The 25015-nt window shown below is 33.3% G+C and overlaps 1 protein-coding gene and 1 long non-coding RNA gene across 4 annotated transcripts in view; one reads left to right on the top strand and one right to left on the bottom strand.

Moving 5' to 3' along the window:
- Window positions 1–8916, top strand: part of LOC139099640 (Kv channel-interacting protein 4-like) — a 69412-nt gene extending 60496 nt beyond the window's left edge. Inside the window, exons 6-7 of one of the 2 annotated variants that reach the window (XM_070652160.1) lie at window positions 25–174; window positions 7326–8916. In XM_070652160.1, the coding sequence (XP_070508261.1) occupies window positions 25–135 (111 nt within the window). In that variant the 3' untranslated portion in view covers window positions 136–174; window positions 7326–8916. Of the gene's footprint in view, window positions 1–24; window positions 698–7325 lie in introns of those variants that run through there. The other variant, XM_070652158.1, reaches the window with a different exon arrangement.
- A 13818-nt stretch (window positions 8917–22734) lies between these two features.
- Window positions 22735–23267, bottom strand: LOC139099662 (uncharacterized). Of its 2 annotated transcripts, none has more exons than XR_011545335.1 (2): window positions 23198–23267; window positions 22735–23096 (listed from the first exon to the last, which is right to left on the bottom strand). It is a non-coding gene; the product is annotated as an uncharacterized lncRNA (long non-coding RNA). The 2 variants fall into 2 exon arrangements; XR_011545334.1 differs by having other exon boundaries at window positions 22735–23117; window positions 23198–23254.
- Window positions 23268–25015: the final 1748 nt, after the last annotated feature.

Genomic DNA, 25015 nt, shown 5'->3' with positions numbered 1-25015 from the left:
TTTTATTTTTCATTCTATTTATAGAAAATGGATCTAAATGCAGATGACAAAATATCGCTAGATGAGTTTCTGTTATCATGCCATAAGGACGACGGTTTATTGAGATCTATAGGAGTCTTTCAGACTGTTTTTTAACCCGATGCTGAGGAAATGATTACATCATGATAAGCAATTGTGAATATTTTTACTACTTTTCTCTATTTCTTTCCTTCTTACTAGACCTTAATAGACTTTAAAGTGCGTTTCTGAGAAAATATAATTAAATGTAAAGGAAAAATTACAAAAGTACTCGTTCTTATCGAGTGACTTCAGCGCATTTTTGTCCCAGCGATCAGTAATTGATTAATAGGTCACTTCCTGACCTAAAAACAAGAAGCAGTAAGATCCAGATCACTTCCAGACCTAAAAAACAAGATCAAAAAAGATCCAGGTCACTTTCAGATCTAAAAAACAAGATCCAGTAAGATCTAGGTCACTTCAAGACCAAAAAAACAAGATCCAGGAGGATCCAAGTCACTTCCCTATCCACAAAGCAAGATCCAGTAGGATCCAGGTTACTTCCAAACCCAAAAAACAAGATCCAATAAATTCCAAGTCATCATACTAGGTTTTCAAGAATTTCGTCATTTAACAAATTTTAAAACACATAAATTCAAACTTTGTTCTGTTAACACTGTAAAAACATCAAAGAACATTGAAAAACACTGTAAAACAATGAAAAAACGTGTTGTTGTTTTTGTTTATCGAAATGATTTGAAACTTTTAAATGCATTTGCCCGCAATAAAACAACAGTACGGAGCTAACAAAACAAACCAGAGCTCTCTACGATGTCTGGTTTTCGAGATCTCGATACCCAGCCGAACAAAGTGCTTGAATAAGCTACCTTTTTAAAAAAAATTTCAAAAATGCGCTAAAAAAATATTTAATTTTTTTCTCATAGTCGAGTACATAATCATAGGGTTCGACAAATATGCGCATACATGTGCATACATGCGCATACAGTACAAATGTATGCGAATACAGTATGCGCATACAATCCATACAAATGCATACAAATTTAAATTAATAATTCGTAAAAATCATTTTTTTAATCCCGGTATTTGAAAATTGGTGGTGAAAATCATATTTTTTTGAGTTTTTCATCTTAATTTCATTAAAATTACGCGGAAAAATGTATTAATTAAGGCATTTATCCTAATTTAACAAAACTTTTCAGAACATTACATTTTATAATTTTATTCTTCCTTAAGATTAACTGGGAAAATTGTATTTGTTGGTTTTTCATATTAATAAGCGTAAACGAATAGAAAAACTTTTAATTTTGTATTCTGCAAGAATTTGTTTTTTAGCACCAAAAATTTGAATAAAAATTTAACAGAAACACGAAATTTTTTTGTTAATATCAACTGATATTTACTGAATTAACCATGTATATAGTATAATTTCTGCAAATTATCAACTAATTAACAGTAAAATTTGAAATTTATGTGTTATTCAAGAAAAAGTCATATTGAGATTGTAATAATTTTTAACGGTTTTTTAAATTTCAAACATAAGTGCTAAAACGAACACTCTTGAATGCTTTTTACTACTTTTCTCTATCTTTACGCTTCTTACTAGACCTTAATAGACTTTAAAGTGCGTTTCTGAGAAAATATAATAAAATTAAAAAAAAAAAAATATTTAAATTTTTTTCATAGTCGAGTAATAATCATAAAAGTATTGGCATATTTATTACTCAAACAAGCCATGAAAAGGAGAGAAAAAAAAAATTGAAAAAATGAAGAAGAAATGAATGAAAATTGTACAAATCTTTTCCGATACGGCATCAAACGGAAAAGCCATAAAAATTTTCATTTTCAATATTTGAAATGGTCTGATAAGATATATATTTGATTTGATCGAAAAGAAATTGCGAAGCTGTAACATTCTCTGGCAACATTCAATGATATTCAGCAAATTTTACTTGTGCTTTTAAATTGTAATTACACGACGATTCCTTGTAGAGACTTAAGGGATTTTCAAAAAGGATTTTGAGTGAATTTTAGTCAATTTTTGGAGGAAATTTTAAATTGGATGTCTTGAAGTTATTCTTTTTAAAGAAGAATCGAGTAATCTTAGGGTTGGAAGTAGTCAATTGCAGTCACTTGAATCTTCAAAATATGAGTATCTTGTGCATGAGTGGACATAAATATCTTAGAACTGAATGTCAACAAGTTATAACGCATTTTTGTGTTAATCCTTAATAGCACAAATCAGTAAATCGATCTAAAATCAGATTCAAAGTCAACGTAACTCTAACTTGATGCTAAATTAAATGGATCTAAATCCGGCATCATTCATGAGTCGCCTCGGCCTGAAAACAGATTTGGATGGAGTAGTAGAGTTGCACCATTCGAGAACCGGACAGATAATTCAGCTTGACACGTAGTTAGACACGCCATAAAACCTGAATTTCAACCAAAATAGCAGATTCAGCATCACATGACTCAATAAAGATAGAAACTCGAAACTATTGAATTTGACTGAATTAATAGATTTAAAATTTAAATGCAAAATAGGAACGTAGATGTAAACAAAAAGTGCAGACCAGCACTTGGACGAATTCATTTAAAATGCAGCTAAAATGGAGGTCTGTGGTTCTTGGCCGAACCTTAGAAATGATTCAACACTAAAAATGTCGATTGACGATGCCTAATAGGCAAAGAGCATGCTTTCATGATACAGAACCTAAAAGTGGATCGAAGTAAGCACTTAAATACTTTGAGCGGTCTCTTTGTTTATTAATGGATGGCCTAAAGTAAGTTTTTATCAAATTCCGCCCAAAAATCCCTACAAGGAATCCAAAAAAAGTCATCTCACAAAACTTATCATCCGTGAACCGAAAGAAATCAGCATTTCCACGGTACTTTTCCTCAAAATCATGACCATTACAACATTTTGTCAAGCGATAATTTTTACAGCTTTGTAGTGTTTGGAATTTATAAAATGAAAAAAGATCTCACGTTTATACTGAAATTCATAAAAGCTACGAGACGCTACTTGAATTAATTATGCTGTCTGCATCAAGTATAATAAAATTATGAACGGTTATCATAGGAAGCAAGAGTCTTCAGTGACAAAATAACTGTTATTAAAAAGCTTTTGCTACAAAGATTCTTGCATGAATGTCAGGTGGAAATGCTGAGATTTTCATTCTGTCAGATAAAATTTGACATCGTTACATGCCTAAGCTTACTTCCTTTTTACCTTTAAAAATTATTATCAAATTTTAAAAACATACAACGAATGAGAAGAAAAAGCTTGCAAGAAAAGCTTCATTTAAATAATCAAGTGAGATGGAAAGAACAATAAGTATGCAAATTTTCTGAAGTTCATCTCATGATCCTTGAATTCCAGAAAGTAGAATAATCATTAAAAAAAAGGCCAAAAATATCTCACATGATATACATTCACAATGTGAATATGAATAATATAAATTTCAACTTGAAGTATGTTTATTAAAGCATACGTAAGCCATGACAGTTTCTTTTTAAAAATAATATAAAATTCATACATAAATGTACATCGCTGTTTTCAGTAAGAAAATATACATTCGGTAAAAAAAAATACATTTTTTTGTGTTTGGAGTGGAAAATTTTAAGGTGTAGATGCTTATATCTGCAGATAGCATTAATCTCTATGGACTCAATTTATGCTATCAATTATAACAATTAAATGCAAATTCTGTCAAGCCCGCAATGACCGAAATCAATGCAGAAGACTTAAGAAGACTCGACTTAAAGCTCAGTCCAGCAGAATCTAACATTCAAAGAGCATGCTCACTTTAATTAGCTCTTTTTCAAATGAGCATGCTTACAAAAGTGAGTATAGTCTTTGTCAGTCCATAAATTCTAGTTATGCGAAGAAGCACGGCTAAAATATTAGTTCTGATCTGAAATTCATATATTTTAAGGCCATTAAAATGGGTATGTATCCCGAAGGCACACTATGTAAAAAAGGTGAAAATACGGCACTTGGCTAGCTCGACTCTTGAGGCAAGAGATATGATGAAATTATCCATCAAATCAGATTCAAGTTGGCCAAGAGAAGGAATTTAGGTAGTTTCTATGCCGTGTGCTATCAGGGTTAAATGACTAAAAGTTATTAGTTTGTAACAAATCTTAGCCGGTCATTCAAAGCGAAGAGATTTTTCGGGTATTTCCTAAATAGTTAAAGGAAAATTGGCCAGCAATTTGTTACCATCGAACAGCTAATGTTCCGGGTCGAAAATGGACATTGTCAAGATCTTTAGATTGAAATATTTATTGGTTAAAAATTAGAAAGTTTATAAAAAATTAAATTATTTAAATTTCTAGCATGCAAAATCTCGATCCAGATAGTCAGAAATCATAATTTCTAGTTACGTCTTACATCAAATTACAAAGTTTGTAATTAAATTTATAAGTTTATAGTCCAAATTTATTAAACAGCGTCGAATTGTCGAAAAATCCAAACTGACTCCCATGCTTGTCTCTATCTTGAGAACAGATTTCTCCAAATTCCATTTCACCAAGCCAAAGTCAAGCTGGTTTAGCTGTCGGATTTTCCATCCTTTCTTCGCCTTGATCATTCCTTGAGGTTATGAATCCAAACTTGACATTCTACTAGAATTGTAGTCTCGAAAGCAAAGGAGATTAGCTGGAAAACCAACCGTATTAGCTTCATCACCCCAAAATTCTCCACATACATATTCGAAGCATATTTTTAAAATCATAAGCTTTAAAACAAATAAAGCATTATTCATGCAAAAAATAAAACTTTTTCAAATTCAACTAATATCCTTATTATATTCTCCTTAAAAAAGTTCAACTTCCTCAGCATATTTCTATGAAAATTTAAAATATAAAAATTTTAATAGGAAGACACTCCATTGACATATAAACATAAATTTTATGGATAGTAAAACCAACAAAAGAAAAACGATGAATAATGTTTAGTCAAATGAATTTCTATCCTCATGACTTTCAGCACTGAAAAAATAAAGGCAATTTTTCAACAATGTGGGATAGACACAAAAATTGTAAATGCAAAAAATAATTTTTCATTTTATCGACAGTTTATGCTGTAAAGATCTTAAAAATAGAAGAATGAAAAGCGAAATTTTTTTAGTTTTTTTTTTTTTGCGTATTTTGGATGTTATTTAGTATTGAAAAATTTTACGATCATGAATCATGATTAATTTTTATATGTATTGACTCGTTAGTGGTAGAGTATTATGGAAAAATATAAATTTTCCAATGGTAGAGGATATACGCAAATAAAATTAAATACTTAAAATGTGAGAAGAAAAACAGAACAGAAATGAAAAAAAGTTGAACAGGAGTTGAAGTCGATTTGATGTCTCTAGAGTCTAGACTCGGAAATTGCATGGAAATTGGGAATATTTATGGAGCTTTATCATTTATCATCAGGTTCTTAAGTTTATGGAAAGAATAAGAAGTACTTTTATGGTGGAAAATTTATTGCTGATTTAAGTATTTTTTATTCTGTATAATTCTGTCGATATGCAGATTAAGGAGTCTGAGCGGAGCAGGGCGCGATTAGTAGGCTCTACGACTGATTATTAGCTTGACATTTGTGGAACTTAACCATGATTTTTCAGATTTTTAATTACTTAGTTTAAAAGCCAAACTGCGTTGAAATGGATAAGGCTAGATTCAAAAATTAAAATCTGGCCTCAGATCAGAATCAAGTCTGTCTGGGACTGGATTATCTTTAATTAATAAGCCTTCTTAATAACCTCTTAAGTAGACAGATTATCGACAAATCAGAACATGGTTCAATCAAGTAGGCATAATTAACTAAACTAAGCAGAATTGGGAATCGAAAGACTTTATTGATTCTGTCTCTAGTCAAAATGTCAAAAGGAATAAGTCTAAGGAAATAAAAGGTCAAAGGAATAAGTCAAAATAACTTTTGAGGCTTGCCCAAAAATTCTGTGTTGGCTTTTCACCGTGATTTAAGAAAATTAGCTACTTACTTTCTGTAACCATTGTCCAATTTGAAGCTTGGATTACAACAAAAGGCTTTCATCTGACTCTGATGCTGACTCTGTATTTTAAGCTTCACCAATGTTATACGGCGAATAGCTTTTGAAGATCTGGGACGAAGCTACCTTTAAGGATGTCCCACCAAAAGTGACAACTGATTTGCGTCCTGAATTGATACGTTTTCTGATGCATGTCTAATCCAGCAGTACTTTTTAAGAAAATTGAGTCAGGATAATCTTTTCAAATAGAAGAATTTGATCGCTAGGATGACGCTTAGTCGGCGTATTAACGGTAAGAGCCGAAATTTATCTATCCTAAATCAAAGGATTTGGGCACCCCTATAAACAAAGAACAGAAGGCGTAGCCAAGGGGTGCTTCAGGAGGCTCGTACCTAACTTTTTTTCAAAATCATTGAAAATTTCGCTAAGCTCGGCCATAAATTTGCTTTATTCCTTAATAAATTTTAAATTCATAATTTTTAGTTCCCCTCTTTAATGATTTCTGGCTACGCCCCTGACAAAGAGCATTTTTTTGTGTATGCTCACAAAATTAAGCACGATCGATTATATTGATTGAGAATGCTTATTTATGTAGGTGAGTATACCAATTGTCTGATAAGGGCCCATCAAAATCCATCAATTTAGACTCCCAAACACCAATAACATGACCATGCTTACACAGGACAAAAACTGTATAGAAACAAGCAAAAAAAATGAAAATCGATTTCAACTCCTGCCTTAATAAAATAAAATGAAACGAAATGTTAACTTTGAAAGCTATTTCCACATTGTCACATTTTTAAACAAGCATTAAAGCAACAAACATTTCAGAAAATGTAGAAAAAAAAAACTTTTTATTATTCTCTTTCTCTCTTAAACATTTTAAAGCTTCCTTACATCTTCCAGAATATACTCTTAAAAAAAATGATATATTTAAAATGTATAAAAATTTACGGATAAGAAGAAGTACATTATGTTCTCAAAAAAGAAATAAATGCTTACACCATCACAATCAATTTATTTTCAAATGTTAAGGATTGTTGAAAATGGAAATTAATAAAAGTATTTATATGTATGGTAAACATACATGCTATAGAGACCAATGTAAATGTATGAAAAAGGTGGAAGATTAAATTTACATTTTCTTACCTTTTTTTTTGGGAGTTTGTCTCTTTCTATTCCTCCTTTATACTGTTGAATGTTGCACAAAGTTAAACAACACTTTAAATGTTTCTTCTTATGTAGAAGTATCGACGTCGTTTTTATCATATTATATTATATATTTATTTAAAGAAAAGGACCATTAAACTCAACAAAAAAAATGTAGATGATACAAAAAGCTTTAAAGAGGATGAAATGAAGGTGAAATATTTATTGTAAAAGTTTTTTTCTTATAAATACTTACGTGACTCTTTTTTTGTTATGTCATGTCTTCATTTTAAAGGTTCAATACTTTTCATGTTATGTGCTTTGTTTATGATGTAATTAAAGAATCTCTCATTGACTTTTAAATGTTATTAAAAGCATGTCAGGTGTATGGGAGTGGGAAACAGAGTTGCAAAACAGGCACCTGTGACAGGCATTTTTTCTTACAAAACCATACAAATTATCAAGAATTTGTACGGTTTTTGTAAGTAAAAACATTCAAATCATCAAGAATTTGTACGGTTTTAGACTTCACAGATGCCTGTTTTACATCTCTGGTGGAAAATTTATGAATGGATGGTTACGTGACATTATTGTTGGAAATTAGAAAGTTTTGCTGATTTTTGAATCAAGGCATTTTAATGACTACCTGACAGCTGCTATGAATTGTCGAAGATTCATTGAGAAGTCTTGAGATTTTCGCAATTTTGAGACTTTTTCGATGAGGTTCACTTAAAACGCGAAAAATCGAGTTTTTGAACCCCAATCTTCGAATTTTCATTCTTTGGGTTTTGACAAAAGCTTAATACTGTGTTATAAGTTAACGACCTCTTGCTAAGAAATTGAAATGCAACCTTAGGGATTGATTAATTTATACTCTTAAAAGATGAATTAAAGAGTAAAACCATGACACTGACTAATACCGAAGCTGGTTTTCTGAGTCCACTCTACTGCAGTTCTACTTAAACAATAATTCACGACACAAATGTACAGTGCTTCTCAATTTTATTGAATGCAACACAGTCAACTATATATCTATATAGTATGATTTTGATGTTTCATCATAACTTATGCGGATCAGAACTTGAGAACCGCTATCCTAGTGTATCAGACACGAGTTTCAGATTTCGTTTAGAATTGAGTTCAACGTGCAAAAATGTCACATTCGAGAATTTTTAAGCAACACTGCCAGAGCTCGAAGTCGACTCGAGTTTTGTATGAAGTCAAGTAGACTCGAGTCAACCTTTTAATACAAATTCCAAGTCGAGTTCTACCGTAAGTAATACTTTTGTCATAATTGATTCACTTTAGGATATGCTCATGCTCCCGGGTTCAATGAAAATTTAGAAGATTATACTTTAAGATTGATAAGTCCTTTATGACTGTTTCATACAATGAGGCAAAACTTTCTGTAAAAAATACCTCCCAGACCTCATTCCAACAACTGACAATCTTCCAAAAAAAAGTCCAACCCCTGACCCAAAATACATCTTAAAACTTTCATATTTAACATAAGAAGATTATTGAATTAATAATTTGAAGTCACATCTTTGTATTTTGTCAAAAGATTATAAGTAACAGACTCATGACAAATGGTAAAAGTTTTATGAGACGAAAAAATAATAAAAATTAAAATTTTATTATAAGTGATGATGATGATGATGACATTAATGTATATTATGCTTCAAATTTCTGTATAGTTCAGTTGTTCCTTTATTCTCACTGGATATTCAGTTCAAGATGGAAATTTAAACAATATTTTTTTTGATGAATAAAAACTTAAAAAATTATAAGTAAAACATTTAAAATTATTCTTGTTTCATTTCGGTTCCAATTCTCTTTTGTTCTTCCATTTTTCAGTTTGGATGGCATGTCTAAATATAGAAATGTAGTCAAGTGAATTCGATTGAAAATGAAGGTAAGGAACCAAAACGAAAAAAAGTCATTTATTTCAATTACAATTTCTACAAAAAAGGATCAAGTGCCTTTATAGACAGTTTGTCTCATTCTGAAAGCTTTTAAATTGATGATTATGTACGCGAGTGTGTTCTTGTTAGAATTGGAATAGCTTACGATGAATATTTTCAGGTGATAAATTTAGAATTTGTCAAGAACTTGATATGGGTTGATGGAATTAGACAAATTAATTCAAAAGGTAGACAATTGTTGAAAAATTATCGGACTTGAAGTGAGTTATAGGAAGAATGGGGAGTCAATTTGAAGTTATTTCTGAGTATCCAGGAATGTATCTATGGTGCTTAAATTAAGTTCATATACTATAATGTCGTAGGGATTATGGGAATCCGCTGAAACTGAGATAGGCAACATGTGTGCCGCTAAAAAATGTTAGAAATGCCATGCACGTTCGGTCGAAGCTGAACACCAAGGTGTGTCTGCCCAGAAAAATAAAAGCTTGTTCCCACTGCCCTATAATATACACAATGTATATCACTAAAGTCCAAAACTTGTTTGTGTCACGGCAGACGTTGGTGATAAGTCAAGGTTGAAACCTTACACTGAATACGGTTCATGGCATTTCCAAAAAATTCAAAGGCACATTAGTGTGCTATGGAACACAGTTTGAACAACACTGATCTGTATCATAACTGAGAGATTAGTGTTTAGTGAGAATTGAAGATACGTACTCACAAAAAAAGGAACAAAGAAGCTTGGAAAAGCCTAATCTGTTGTACAGGGGCGTACCCAAGGGACTCTTGGAAGCACGGACTCTAACTCTGTAAATTGGAATATCGTTTTGTAATTCATACTTTTGTCTATTTTTTCAACAAAATTCAAGATTTTAAAATAATCAGTCAGGTTGTCCTAAGTAAACTTTCTGGTTGCGTCCTTACTCTTGTTTATGGTCCAGTATATCTGATTTCACTACTCAGACATCACAGGTACATTTCAGGTACATTAAAGTTAAAAATATTCAATTTTCCCACAATACCTACAATGCGCTCAACTTAAAAAGCCTAAACAGCGAGAAACAATCACTTCCAACTTACTTTTATTGTTTATTACAGCAAAATTTTCTGCTAGACATGAAATTGAATTTTCTTTTCTATTCCAAAAAAGGAGGCAAAAATTCAATACATTTTTATTTAAAAAAAGTCATATACAATTCCACTCTATCCAAGCCATAAATACTGAAAAAGGGATTCCTCAAAAAAAGGGAAGATTTGGGTCAGGACAGAAAAGGATAAAAAAAAATTTCACAAGAAATATTTATTGACATTTTGCCTGCTACGTGCGATACTCGACATTCTAAGTCTATAGTTTCGCCTTTTTATTGAGTTTTTATTTCATAGCGTCAGCCAATTATCATGCTGGCAGCATAAATCTACAAAAATGTGTTATTAAATTTTTATTCCTTTTTTTTTTTTGTTGGAACCAATGAAAATGAAGGAAAACTCAATTATGAATAGTGACTGACATTCTCGATCTATATTTAAATTTTATGCTGTAGATATTTTAATATCCGGATATCAGTTCCTCGTCTATTTGACTAGGTCTGTTTTAGTTGAAATTTAAATCCAGAACAGAAAAAAATTCTAAGCTTATCCAATATCCAATCAAATTATCAAATCAAACAGAAGCAATGTGCTGAATGAATAAATTTGAATGTTCTATAATGTTTTGAATCAAAGATCAATTCCATAGATATGCTTCCTTCCATTTAATATTTTCTCCCCTTTTATTATGAAATGGGTACAATATGCTGTGCGGAACAAAGAAATTAAAAGGCATTTCCAGGAAATTAGATTGAAATGAAATTGAGCTTTTTGGCATTTGTGCTTAAACTGAACATCACGTATGACTTAATGGGTTTTTGAAGGTATCAAGGATAGATGTGTTTATGGGATTTTTTAGGTGTTTATCAGCTGTTAAGTTGCTGTTTATCAGCTGTAGGAATGTGGCTGGAATAGTTTGGGTTTTAATTAATTTGAATTTTTACAGAAGTGATGGACTTGAGGCTTTTGTAGAGCGGGAGCAATAAGATTGTAGTATGGTATCTATTGTGTGAGGACTGGGGCATATTCTGGACCAATCATACCCTAACCTCCCTTTTGTCTGGAATCTAGAGTTGCAAAACAGTTGCCTGTGAAAGGCGAAAACCGTTCAAATTCTTGATAATGTGTATGGTTTTGTAGGAAAAACCGAGAAAACCGAAAAAACCATTCAAAACCATTTTTCCTACAAAACCATACAAATTATTAAAAATTTGTACGGTTTTTGCCTGTCACAGGCACCTGTATTGCAACTCTGTTCTGGATAAGTCTCTGTCATAAGAAATCGGTTAATTAGCTGAAAACAAATAAACATTAGTTGTGCAGATCCGAAAGAGCCTTAAATGTGCACACGCGGTTTGCAGCTAATAATACTTTAACTAATGAAACTTAACCTGACCCCAAAGTACGCTCAAACTAAGAATTAGAATTTACTGTGAATTCCGAACCTGATTCCGAATCAGCTTTTTAACGAAGTTACTGTGTGGAGCTTTGTTTGCGTTATGTAATTAGTGAACTACCCTAAAGAGGTAACTTACTTACTTCGCTGGCCGTACAGATCAAGTGTGATCCATGGCCTCCTTCAGTCGGTTCCTGAAACTGGCTCTATCGCTGGCTACCGCTTGCCAATTTCCAATTCCAAGTGTGACACTATCTCTATCGACAGTCTCCTTCCAAGAGGTAAGTACATAATTTTTCAATTTCAAGTTTCGAACCCATGATTGCTGTATCGGTGAACTGGAATTTAATTCCAATGATCGACAATATGCTGCTCAACGATATCAAGGCACAAAACACAGCCATCACTGAAGTTAAAAATCGTCCTTAATAATGTTCTAAAAATCAATATCACTCTTATTAATCATCACTTTAAGTACACAGCAAAACACTTCCTTATTGTCCCAAAAGTACAGCAATTAAGAAATATCCATTCACATTCATCTTCATGATTCCATTTTGCCTTCTCAGCATCATCCAAAAACGAGTCAAATTTCACTTGACACTTATTACATTCAGCCATTAACATTCAAATTTAATTTCTCAACATTAGTCTTTAATCGATGTAAAAACTTTTTGAGTCTGTCATACTTTATTGTATATACTTTTATTTCTACAGAATTACGCACTCGTTTCCACATCGTGAATATTTTCAACGACTTTTCCTCTCTTTTATTCAATGAATGAGCTTGAAGAAATTTAGATATGAAAGGAAATAAGGAAGCAGCACAAAAAAAATCATATGCGCAACATATAGCAAGCATCCCTATAATTCAGGCTTCTTTAATTTAATGTCGCGGAAAATAAATTTCACAATTTTTACTGTGCCTCTTTTTATGATATTTTGAAAGTCATGTCTTAGTCGCTTTAACTTCCGTTCTATGGCTTTACATATACATACATATGTGAGGCATGTAATGATTGATTACACAAGATTTAGTTTACACATTCGAGTTATCCTTAGCTATATAATTTTTTTTTTACGGTACTCAATCTTCTCTCTTTAATATACACATCATAACTCATACATATTCCATTTGTGGGAACGTGATTTAATGTTATAATAAGAGAACATTTGGTCTTGTGATTGTTATTCTTTTGAAAGAACATTAAATTAAATTTCGAGGAATTATATTTGGTGAAGATTAGTTGTTGGGACATATTTAGGGGGAAGCAGAGGATGACTGAGAACTTTATCAAGTCCGAAAGTCCTTTTTATACTGTTGAAGGATCAAGATTGTTCCGAGACTGAAGCTGTGATTGAGACTGAGACTGAGAGTGAGTCTGAGACTGAGAACTGATACTGAGGATCAACCAAGACTGAGACTGAGGACTGAGGACTGAGATCTGAGACTGAGAACTGATACTGAGGACCAACCCAGACTGAGACTGAGGACTGAGGACTGAGGACTGAGGACTGAGGACTGAGGACTGAGGACTGAGGACTGAGGACTGAGGACTGAGAACTGAGAACTGAGGACTGAGGACTGAGGACTGAGGACTGAGGACTGAGGACTGAGGACTGAGGACTGAGGACTGAGGACTGAGGACTGAGGACTGAGGACTGAAGACTGAGAACTGAGAACTGAGAACTGAGATCTTGATTGAGACCTAGACTCAGAATTAAACTGAAACTGAGACTGAGACTGAGACTGAGACTTAAATTAAGACTGAGACTAAGACCCCGGATTCAAGATTCATCAAACATAAGACCTCGGGAAACTCTAATGAATTCATAAAGGTCACACTTCCATCTCATTTAAAGAGCAAACTCAAGATTTAATATGTACTTATGTCAATTTCCCCAAGAATATCTTACAACTTATCATCAAAGCATAATCTTACAGTAAATATCACGATTACTTCCACTTAACTTAGTGAAAATAATAATAATAATAATGGAATGAAAATTGCAGCTGAGTGTCAGAAGGTTAAACGTGACAAAGAGTTGAGCTTGCTGTAATTTTATGAAAAAAAAAACTTTTTTTTCTCCATTCTTTCCTCAAACAATTTTCTTTTTAAACATTAACTGGAATTTATAAACGGTATCATGCTGTAATAAGGAAACTACACGGGAAGTTAAACTACTTAATTTTCCTCATAAGATTAAGTTTATGCTATGTTTTAATGTTGGTTTACCGTCTTCTATTTAACATGAAATATTCTTTTGGGCTGTAGATGTTGGTCGATGTAATAATTGAAATCAGAGTTGAGATATTTGGGATGTTGATCATGTTGATGTTGCGAAAGATGTAGGACATAGCTGGAGGTGTTCAAATATCTATTTTTGGTTCCAAACTACTAAGGAGTTAAACTTTTTTAAGGAATAAAGAGCATGGTCACTGAATTCCAATGCTCATTCCCTAGCTCATGCTTATTGAGCTTATTGAATAGATCTCGAGTATTCAACATTCAGGATGGACAATAACACAATAAAAAAGAAACCGTGCTTTACTTTGGGCGACTATTGCTGTATTTTGGGCGAAACGTTGCTGTATTTTTCTCCATTGCTGCTGTGTCCCGGACAAAGCTTCAAATTGTTCCGATTTTTTATCCCGAAAATCTCCTGGACACCCTACAGGCTGTGCAAAACAGTCACCTGTGACTGGCAAAAACCGTACAAATTCTTGATAATTTGTGTGGCTTTGCAACTCTACACTGCAGGTAATAAGAAGCTATACTCGTTGATCACTATTTGGAACCATCGAATGCCAATCATATCGGTTAGAGCTTATTATGAGATTCAAGTCTACAGCAACATAAAAGTGATGGACAATTGGCAAAAATGACTGAATTTGTTCGATTTGGTTGCCACTGAACTCTAATTATAGTGCTGTTTTGACACCTTGGTCTATGCATTCCAATTATGCCGATCATGAACATCTCAGACCACCACCACTACTCCACCGGAATCCAACTAGACTTTCCAGACTAGACTAGAACCAGGGTCGTTAGAATTGTAGCCCAACGCTCTAACCAATGAACATCTCCGACAATCCAGGAAAAAATTTCACAATTTCAATAACAGCACCAACCCTTCCCGGACACAACAGACATTGTAGATGAGGAAAATTCCCACGAGAACCTCAAAGTATAACGCAAAACCACACTTATATTGAAATTTTCGTTTATTGTGCAGAACAAATAATTTTCATCTTCCATTTACCAGCTTTTTGTGTGCCTTGCCTTTGAATGCCGTAAAGAAAATTTTCTTGTCATTTTGAATAACGAATTCTATAATTTTACAACGCCTTCATGTTTTCAACTCCTCTTCATGTCAAAAGCATTAAAAAAATCGTGAGCTTTTTATAGTCTTAAAAATAATTTTGATGTCTTCCTTTTTGGCAACTTTTGAAATTAAGTCATTTATATGCGATAGGACTCGTGTGAATTGTAGATTGTAAAGGCATTTTGAGGGAAAAGTTTATTTAATTTGCAATTTTTTGTGTTGATTTATTTAATGAACTATGTAGGAAGGTGATGAGAAGTTATAACTCTGCATTGAAGCATCTCTTTTGGATCATGAGAATTTTGAGGTTAGGCAGTCATAAAATATTTCCGAATTTGTGTCAGTTTGAAATATTATATACTTAGTTACTTTGCTGACTGTACAGATCATGTGTGATACATGGCCTCCCTCAGTTGGCGCCTGAAGCTAGCTACCGCTTGCCAATTGCCAATACCAAATGTGATACTATCTAAATATGTGATTAATGCTTTTTTATTAATTCTATTTTAATTCAGTACATAATAGACACAAAAATGACCGACAGTCGGAACTCCTAGTTCCAAGATAGCACCACGCATGTTGCTTGTTGGGTCCAGTTGGGTCTTTCGATTTATGTGTTTTGGATGAAAATCATATCCATTTAGCAAAGGTCTCCCCTGGATAAGAATAATTTAAGTGTAGGTGCAGCACTATGAATTGCATAAGTTAATTGTAGAATGATAATCAGTTAATATACCATTTACTACTCCTACTTTTGCAGCCTACCTATGTGGAGCTTAGGTGACAACAGAAGCCTTTCGACCTGACTCAGTTGCTGGCTGTTTATCTTAAGTTGCTTTCTTTGTACAAGTTGATTTCGGAAATGGTCGGTAATAAGACTTACCATCACTAGTCCAATTGTGGGGCTGCCACCCTTCAGACAAGGTGGTTCGGATGGTGAGACCTTTAGTGACTTTTTGGTGACTTTGGATAGTCACCATAGAGGACATGGATCAAAAGTAATAAGAGAAGTAATTAAGTTAATTAATCCAATCTTATTGTTCCCCTCATTTCCCATCACTGCTCGGCATTGTTCGGTCAGTATAGCTGATACGTTCAAACTAAAGCCAAACTTATTCTTTACCCACAAATGCTATTTATTAAAGCATTAACTGCATAAGTTTTTCATTTTTAAGTCTCAACCAACAAGAATTTTTCCAATTTTCCCACTATTGCAGCAAGTATGATTTATATAAAAACTATTTCAATATATTATCATTAAATCGATAGTAATTTAAAGCCTTGCTCTACAATCTGTAATTACAGATAAATTTACATGCAGTATGACAAATTGTTAAAACAAAAGCTCATTCATAATATTTTACATTCATCTATACATAAGTGGTTGTAATCAAAGTTTCATATTATTCCTATTGACAATCATTTTGTGGTTTATCTTTCTCTGTGTCTTCCATTTATTGAACCTCAATGTATGTATCTCTTCTCCTTGCCTTTCCCTTTTCATGCTCCTTGAAAACATCATCTTTCACAAGTTTTATGATTTATTAGCTATAATTTTATATTTATGATGAAAAGTTTGTCATAATTCAAAGCCAATCCTTTTACTCGATATTATCTGAGCTGAATATTGTTGAAAAATTGGATTTTTTAGTTGCTTAATGGATGTATGTTTGAGTAGATTGTAAGTTAAAATAGTATGTTGACTAAACCTTCAAGAATTCTGAAAAGTTTGAAAATCATTGTCATACACTTGCTCAAATTGCCTTTCTTCTGACTTGATGCCCATTGTCACCAGCTGGTATAATAGACATAGGCAGAACGCCCCCAAGGAGATAGGCAACTCGCCTAATATTTCAGAGTTATTCCTTGGTACGTTCCACTCCCCTACACTGGCTTTTTTCCCGAGAAAGGCATATATCTGATAATTTATCGAATTTGAGCCATGCTGACACCACCCAGGCTTATTACTGCCAAAACCCGATTAGCACATATTAAAATGTTGTCATCACAGCGACCAGACGACAGTATACATACTTAGAACCAGAATTGACAGGATTCCATTTTATAGTTCGAATCCCGGAGTTCACCAACGCTGCTCAGAACTAAATGGCAGTTGATTGGCAAAACCAACCAAAATTTACCTCGTCGCCATGTTTGCAAAATTAGAAGATGTGACTATCGGGATAGATTAATTAGTCATTCCAAATTTAAGACCATCACATAGTGTTTACCAAAATACCGAGGAGCAAAATCAACCAAAAACAACAATTCTTGCCAGATTTCATTGAATAATTATTTATGAGCTACAGGAACTCTTTATCTGCTTCATTTTTGCATTTCCCACATTTTCAAAAAGCTCTAAAAATACCAAAGAAATCATAAAACCAAACTAGTAATGAAGCGGATCACGCTTCATGGGAATATTCACACCATACGTAGATCAGAAAACTGTATCTGTGCAAGAATTAAAAACACAACTTGAACAAAATAATTGATTTATGAAATAAATGTGATAAATAATGATTACTTATAGAGTAACTAAAATTATTTAAATGAATGAACTGCGTCCGAACCATTTCTCTACTCACGGCAACATATACTCATAGATATGCAGTTTCTAATGCTTGGGAAAATTTTCACGCCTTCACTCGCTTCGCTCCGTTCAGGTCGCAAAAATTTGTGAGCTTCTCTCAACCAAGTCCGGACTGCGTCCGAACTAATTAAGTTGGAGCTTCGCTCGAACTATTTTTCTACTGAGCTTCGCTCGCTCGACTTGGGTAGATTACAGTACTTTTATAGATCACTATACGAGCCGGGCTGAGCTTCGCTCGCCCGACTTGGGTAGATTACAGTACTTTTATAGATCACTATACGAGCCGGGCTGAGCTTCGCTCGCCCGACTTGGGTAGATTGCAGTACTTTTATAGATCACTATACGAGCCGGGCTGAGCTTCGCTCGCCCGACTTGGGTAGATTACAGTACCTTTATAAATCACTAGACCTTATAGTCTAGTAGGATCCTTATAACTTTCAGACACATAAAATCAATATCCATACAACTTCTAGACCCATAAAAATAAGATCCAGTAAGGTCCAGTTCACTTCCAGGCTATCAAAATGAGATCCAGTAGGATCCAGTTCACTTCTAGACCATTGAAATGAGATCCAGTAGGATCCATACAACTTCCAGATACATAAAAACAAGATCCAGTAGGATCCAGTTCACTTCCGGACCATTGAAATGAGATCCAGTAGGATCCATACAACTTCCAGATACATAAAACAAGATCCAGTAGGATCCAGTTAACTTCCAGACCAATAAAATGAGATTCAGTAGGATCCATACAACTTCCAGATACATAAAAACAAGATCCAGTAGGATCCAGTTCACTTCCAGACTATCAAAATGAGATCCAGTAGGATCCATAAAACTTCCAGATACATAAAAACAAGATCCAGTAGGATCCAGTTCACTTCCAGACCATTAAAATGAGATCCAGTAGGATCCATACAACTTCCAGATACATAAAAACAAGATCCAGTAGGATCCAGTTCACTTCCAGACCATTAAAATGAGATCCAGTAGGATCCTGTTCACTTCTAGACCATTAAAATGAGATCCAGTAGGATCCAGTTCAATTCCAGACCATTAAAATGAGATCCAGTAGGATCCAGTTCACTTCTAGACCATTAAAATGAGATCCAGTAGGATCCATACAACGTCCAGATGCATAAAAACAAGATCCAGTAGGATCCAGTTCACTTCTAGACCATTGAAATGAGATACAGTAGGATCCAGTTAACTTCTAGATCATTAAAATGAGATCTAGTAGGATCCATACAACTTCCAGATACATAAAAACAAGATCCAGTAGGATCCATACAACTTCTAGATACATAAAAGTGAGATCCAGTAGGATCCATACAACTTCCAGATACATAAAAACAAGATCCAGTAGGATCCAGTTCACTTCTACACCATTATAATAAGATCCAGTAGGATCCATACAACTTCCAAATACATAAAAACAAGATCCAATAGGATCCATACAACTTCCAGATACATAAAAATAAGATCCAGTAGGATCCAGTTCACTTCTAGACCATTAAAATAAGATCCAGTAGGATCCAGTTCACTTCCAGACCATTAAAATGAGATCCAGTTCACTTCTAGACCATTAAAATGAGATCCAGTAGGATCCATATAACTCCCAGACACATAAAAATAAGATCCAGTAGGATCCAGTTCACTTCTACACCATTGTAATAAGATCCAGTAGGATCCATACAACTTCCAGATGCATAAAAACAAGATCCAGTAGGATCCAGTTCACTTCTAGACCATTAAAATAAGATCCAGTAGGATCCAGTTCACTTCCAGACCATTAAAATGAGATCCAGTTCACTTCTAGACCATTAAAATGAGATCCAGTAGGATCCATATAACTCCCAGACACATAAAAATAAGATCCAGTAGGATCCAGTTCACTTCTACACCATTATAATAAGATCCAGTAGGATCCATACAACTTCCAGATGCATAAAAACAAGATCCAGTAGGATCCAGTTCACTTCCAGAACATCATAATGAGATCCAGTAGGATCCATACAACTTCCAGATGAATAAAAACAAGATCCAGTAGGATCCAGTTCACTTCTACACCATTATAATAAGATCCAGTAGGATCCATACAACTTCCAGATGCATAAAAACAAGATCCAGTAGGATCCAGTTCACTTCCAGAACATTATAATGAGATCCAGTAGGATCCATACAACTTCCAGATGCATAAAAACAAGATCCAGTAGGATCCAGTTCACTTCTACACCATTATAATAAGATCCAGTAGGATCCATACAACTTCCAGATGCATAAAAACAAGATCCAGTAGGATCCAGTTCACTTCTAGACCATTAAAATGAGATCCAGTAAGATTCAGTTCAATTTATTTTTTTGTTTGTTTACAAAAATGTATTTTGCAATAATCGACTATAATTTGGACCAAAAAAAGACAGTTTTTTACATCTTGTGCCTCAATGGAAGCATCTTATGGCTCCAAAAACAATACAGTTCTTACCATACCCATTCCCTACCAGAAGCAAAAAACCCGAAGTCTTAGTATTGAGTTTGAAGAGAGATATCGTGCTGATTAACTAACTAACTAACTAACTAAATAACAGAAAGTGTTTTTTTGCGATTTCTCGGCACAGGAAGCACCAATCAAGATGCGGTTTTCACTGTTGGATTGGTATTTTCAGGCACAGACTTTCCACCATTGGAAATATTTGTCAATTCTGTAAGCCTGATGCAGAAAATTAAAAAAACTGAAATTTCAAAATACCAAAAGCAATATATTCACCCAAATTGAAAATTTGGTGTGAATATGAAATTTAATCTCCCAATCAAGCATACAGCCCAGCATTCTCCAAAAATAAAACCACGAATCGATTGGCACACCCAAAGGCTTTACGCACAATTTTCATTCAATCCTGGTGTCTTGAAAAGAAAGCCTCAAAGTTACGATTATTAAAATAGCACCATAAAAATCTTTAAATGTAGCGAAAATTCCTTTAAAGCTTTCACAAAAGCTTTTACAGCTTTTTTTATTCGACTTTTTAGAGTTGATCTAATGAAAAACTTTTGAATAAAAAGTCAATTCCTTTGTGCGTGTGAGATTTTTGCATGTGTAATTTTATTCAAATATTCATTACATAGAGCATGTCCCTAATACGTAAACGAATTGAAGATTCTACAACCAATTGTCGTGTTTACACATTGTTCGTGAATAAGTCTATAAGCTTTTATGGTCTTTTTGGGAGGCAAAAAAAGAAGGCGCAATAAACAATTTTTTTACCACAAAACAGCATAATTGGCGTGAAAAGAGTGATTTAATTTGTAAATTGAATGAATAATTTAGTAAACGGAAGCATTTTCATTGTTTGTGCCACTTACGTGGATGAAAAATGTGAGGAAATTTAGCTGAACATGGAAAACATGTGAGGAAGTGAGTAAGAAATTTTTTGAAGTTTTTAATGAATTATGCGCAGTTTGTTGCTGTTTGAGGATCCTGAAAAGTAAAATTAATGACTTTGATGAGTTTCAAATGCTCTAAAATTAAGGATTCAATTCTTCAGATGGAACTTGTTGTCAAAATTGTAAAGTAACATAGCAAGCAAAGGGGCCGCTTTTAGGTACCTTAGTAGAAAAAGCAGGAATAGAGACAGCAGCAAATCCATACTGAATCTCCTTTTGAAACGTCCTGAAGCTGATGTGGTTCCTGTATTTTCCCATCTTTAATTCCGAGTGCAACCATCAATTTCCAGAGAACTAGGTCCAGTCGTCCTTGAGATCTTCTCATAAATTGAATAGGCTGCGACTAGTCGACCATAAATTTTGTATTGAACTTGATATTTTATGGCAAGTTTTATAAATTAAAGCTAATCAGGTGCATTGGTAATTAACAAGCGGTAGCCAGTTTAAGGCGTAGACTGAGCGAGGCCATGGATCACACTTGATCAGTAATGCCAGCGAAGTAAGTAAGTTTAGCAAATCAGGTATGAATATTTGTTGATCTAGCAGAAAAAGTATACTTTCGTATAGCGGATCTCGAGTGGGATAAGATTCCGCGTTCTACGGTTTCAGGTCGTACTCTCCATAAACAGCGCTATCAGGGATTATTCGATATTATGGTATACATCTTCTGTATTCCCCAAAGCTCGAAGTCGACTAGGATTTTATATGGAAAAATCGATACGATTCCATACAAATTTCAAGTAAACCTCGAGTTCTGGGAGCCTTTACTACCTATCCACCTCCAATGATATACCGGCAAATAGCCATTACAGGAATATTCCAACAGCAATCTCAATTTGCTCAACTTTGACAAGACTAATAAGCAACTAGTTGTCATCAAGATTAAATCTAAACAATTTTTAATAATTTCACATTCAGTTCCCTTAAATGACACTTAAACTTCAAACTCCTAAAATACCTTCCTCCAAAAATTACAGACATACTGTATAAACTGTAGAGTAATTCACTTTACACAAAACTTTCTTCTTGGAAAGTTTCTTTTAAAAGCCATTTTAATATTATTTTCTGTTCTGTTCTGTTCGTACACCAGTTAGCATTTAAACACTGTGTACGAAATGAACTAAATGACTTGGCATGTATCATGTTGGAAAACATACAGAAAAAAAAGGAACTGAAAATAGCGCACTTTATTCTGAAATGAGACGCACTTAAAAGCAGCAATTTAGAACGTTTCTTTTAAAAACTTCTACAACTGCTGTTGCTTGTGTAATTCTCATGTTCATGAGCTATCGCATCCAACTGAAGATTTAAGTATGAAAATAATTTATGGCATGTACGACCAAATAAACAACAATCGGTACAGAAAAGAGAAAATTTAATTTCAACAACGAAAATGTAATTTTAAAGGGAGCATGAAGGCAGGATTTATATCCAGATAAAAATGAAAGTAAGATGAATTCAGTATATAAACTGTTTATAAAATAATGTTAAAGAAGCTATAAATCAATTTGAATATATTTTTATGAAATTTTAACTCATATTAGCATCTTTAGAACGGTTTAAAATGGGATTCAAAATGTAAGGATGTTTGAATGCAGAGTCGCAAAACAGGCACCTGTCACAGGTAAAAACCGTACAATTTCTTAATAATGTGTATGGAGTTTTCTACAAAACCATACAAATTATCAAGAAATTGAATGAATTTTGTCTGTGACATGTGTCTGTTTTGCAACTCTCTTTGAATGTTAAGCAGAAGACTTTTGGACAGTAAATGAAAGCATCAAATTTGAATTTACCAACATTTTAGTTTTTGATTTGAATTTTTCCAAATGATAATTTTTAATATCTAATTTAGAAAATCTAATTTTTAAAACTCAAAATCTCGAAATATGAATAAAATCTTCACGTCTTGCCATGTAATGTTGTCCCAGCGACTTCATGGTCCATGAAATTTTCAATTTATTTTTGTCTCGGTTGGTTCTGCTGATTTGAAGGTTTTGGTGGATTTTGAGGATTCTTCTTGGTTGCTTGTGCATTTTCAATCATTTTTGAGTTTTTAGATGGACTGTTTATCCTTGTATTGTTCGGAAGTAAACTACTTTTAGTACTCAAGCTTGAATCTCCAATTCCCATGATTTTGGATGTATCTTAAATTAAATTAATTTTTCCTAAAGTAAATAGAATTTTATGTTTATTAAATTAATCACGTAGATATGCTAGATTTGTTTTGTTATATTTTGATACTGACTTGCAGTTTAGCTTCTTTATTTAACGAATGTTTACGAATGACTAAAGTCAAATTATGTTTTCCGAAAAATACTTCATTATTTACGCAGCTCTAAATAGAATCGAAGAGAAAATTGACTTCAGTCACTCAAAAATTGGATGAGCAAAAAATATTTTTTTTTTTTTCAATATTCTTGGAATTTAGCTTATCAACAAACTAATCTCACTTCAAATGAATTATTTAGGAATCAAAAATGACCTTGAATAAATTCCAGTAAATGATCATGTTGAATAAATTATACAACCAGTATAAAACTAAGTTCTTTATGGCCGAGTGATATGATACAGACCGGGTGTCTGACTATGTAAGGCTTCTCATTCTGTGAAAAGGCAAGTTCAATTCCCATCCGAATTTGATTGGCTCGAATATCACAAAACAGTTAATCGACCAAAATTCAACCTGAGGTAGCCGTGACTCCGACTAGGATTCGTCTGAGTGCCCATCTCAGAAATCCATACCTGCCTGGTTTCGGATTTTGAATCAATTAGCCAACTTGTGCTATTCGGGATAAAGTCAAAATAAAGTACTGTCCCGTTTCTTACACACTTCTTCTGAGAATTGTATCGTCCTTATCAACACATCCAATCCAGGATCAAGAACCATCGGTCCTCCTCTCGATCTTTTGCCGTCCACAAAGTCTGCAAATGTTACTCTATTTATTGGGGCTTCTTGTGGTCGTCTGTACACATGACCTGCCCATCTCAAATGTTACACTCGAATTCAATCCTTCTTTAATGAAGCGCAACAACACAAGAAACTAACAGAAGAAGACAGAAACAGAAGCCTGCTCAACGCCTTAATTAACGCCCTACCATTCACAATAGATTAATATAAACTAAACATCATCAAAAATGCTGAAAAACATATCATGGCAAAAATTATAGAATTTGATTCCAATCTTTTTATTTTTATGTCTACACAATGTCCTTTATTCTTTTTTAAAACTTTATTTCTTTTACATGCATCATAAGCAATAATTTCTTGTTAAATATTATTTTCTTCATTTCGAGAAGAATGTGTGCTTCACAAATTGTTTATAACATGAACCTAAATAAATCAACAGATTATACAAAAAAAGCGTATCTAAATTTATTGTCTGTGCTTTATCCGATTTTTTTTTAGTTCCAATTATCCATCATAACTATTATATTTTTAAATCTGGATTATAACTGCAAACACAAACAATTGCTCATAAATTGTACATCAACTAAGGAGATAAGTTTGTAAGCAACAAAAATTTTATAAATCAACAGGTTAAAACTACACAGCGGAATAGGATTTTGAGGATCAAAATGTATCGATTGGATTAAATTTATTTAATTTTTGTTGAGTGCTGTTTATCGATTTTTTGGCGAGAATTTGAGTGACTCAATATTTGAATCTGTAGAATTCTTGTTGCTAATTAAATTTTAAGCCACATTAATGCAGAGCATGAAGTCTACTCAGATTGATTTTTTTGAAAAATTCAACTCAAGCACATTCGACTCAATAGAAAGTTTTAGTTGACTTCGAGTATTGGCTTCATATCCTGCACAATTAGCAGCATTTCCAGGCAGATTTAAAAAAATTCATTATTAAATCATTCATTCAGAATTTCATCAGAAATTCATTCACAATTTCGTTATTGTGTCAAGCAACATAAAGTCAATTCATAGATGGTCATCAACTCTCCACATCAAGTTCACATAAAAATTACATAGGTAGAAGGCAGTTTAATTAATCTTTTGATCCAAATTTTCATGATATTGCTAATTATGTTGACCACCATGAACTTATTAA

Source organism: Chironomus tepperi, unplaced genomic scaffold (genome assembly GCF_022539635.2).
Source record: "Chironomus tepperi strain 1889 unplaced genomic scaffold, CSIRO-AGI_Ctep_v1 contig_479, whole genome shotgun sequence".
NCBI lineage: Eukaryota > Metazoa > Arthropoda > Insecta > Diptera > Chironomidae > Chironomus > Chironomus tepperi.
The sequence above is the reverse complement of the archived record's forward strand: the minus strand, read 5'-3'. Positions and strand labels throughout refer to the sequence as shown.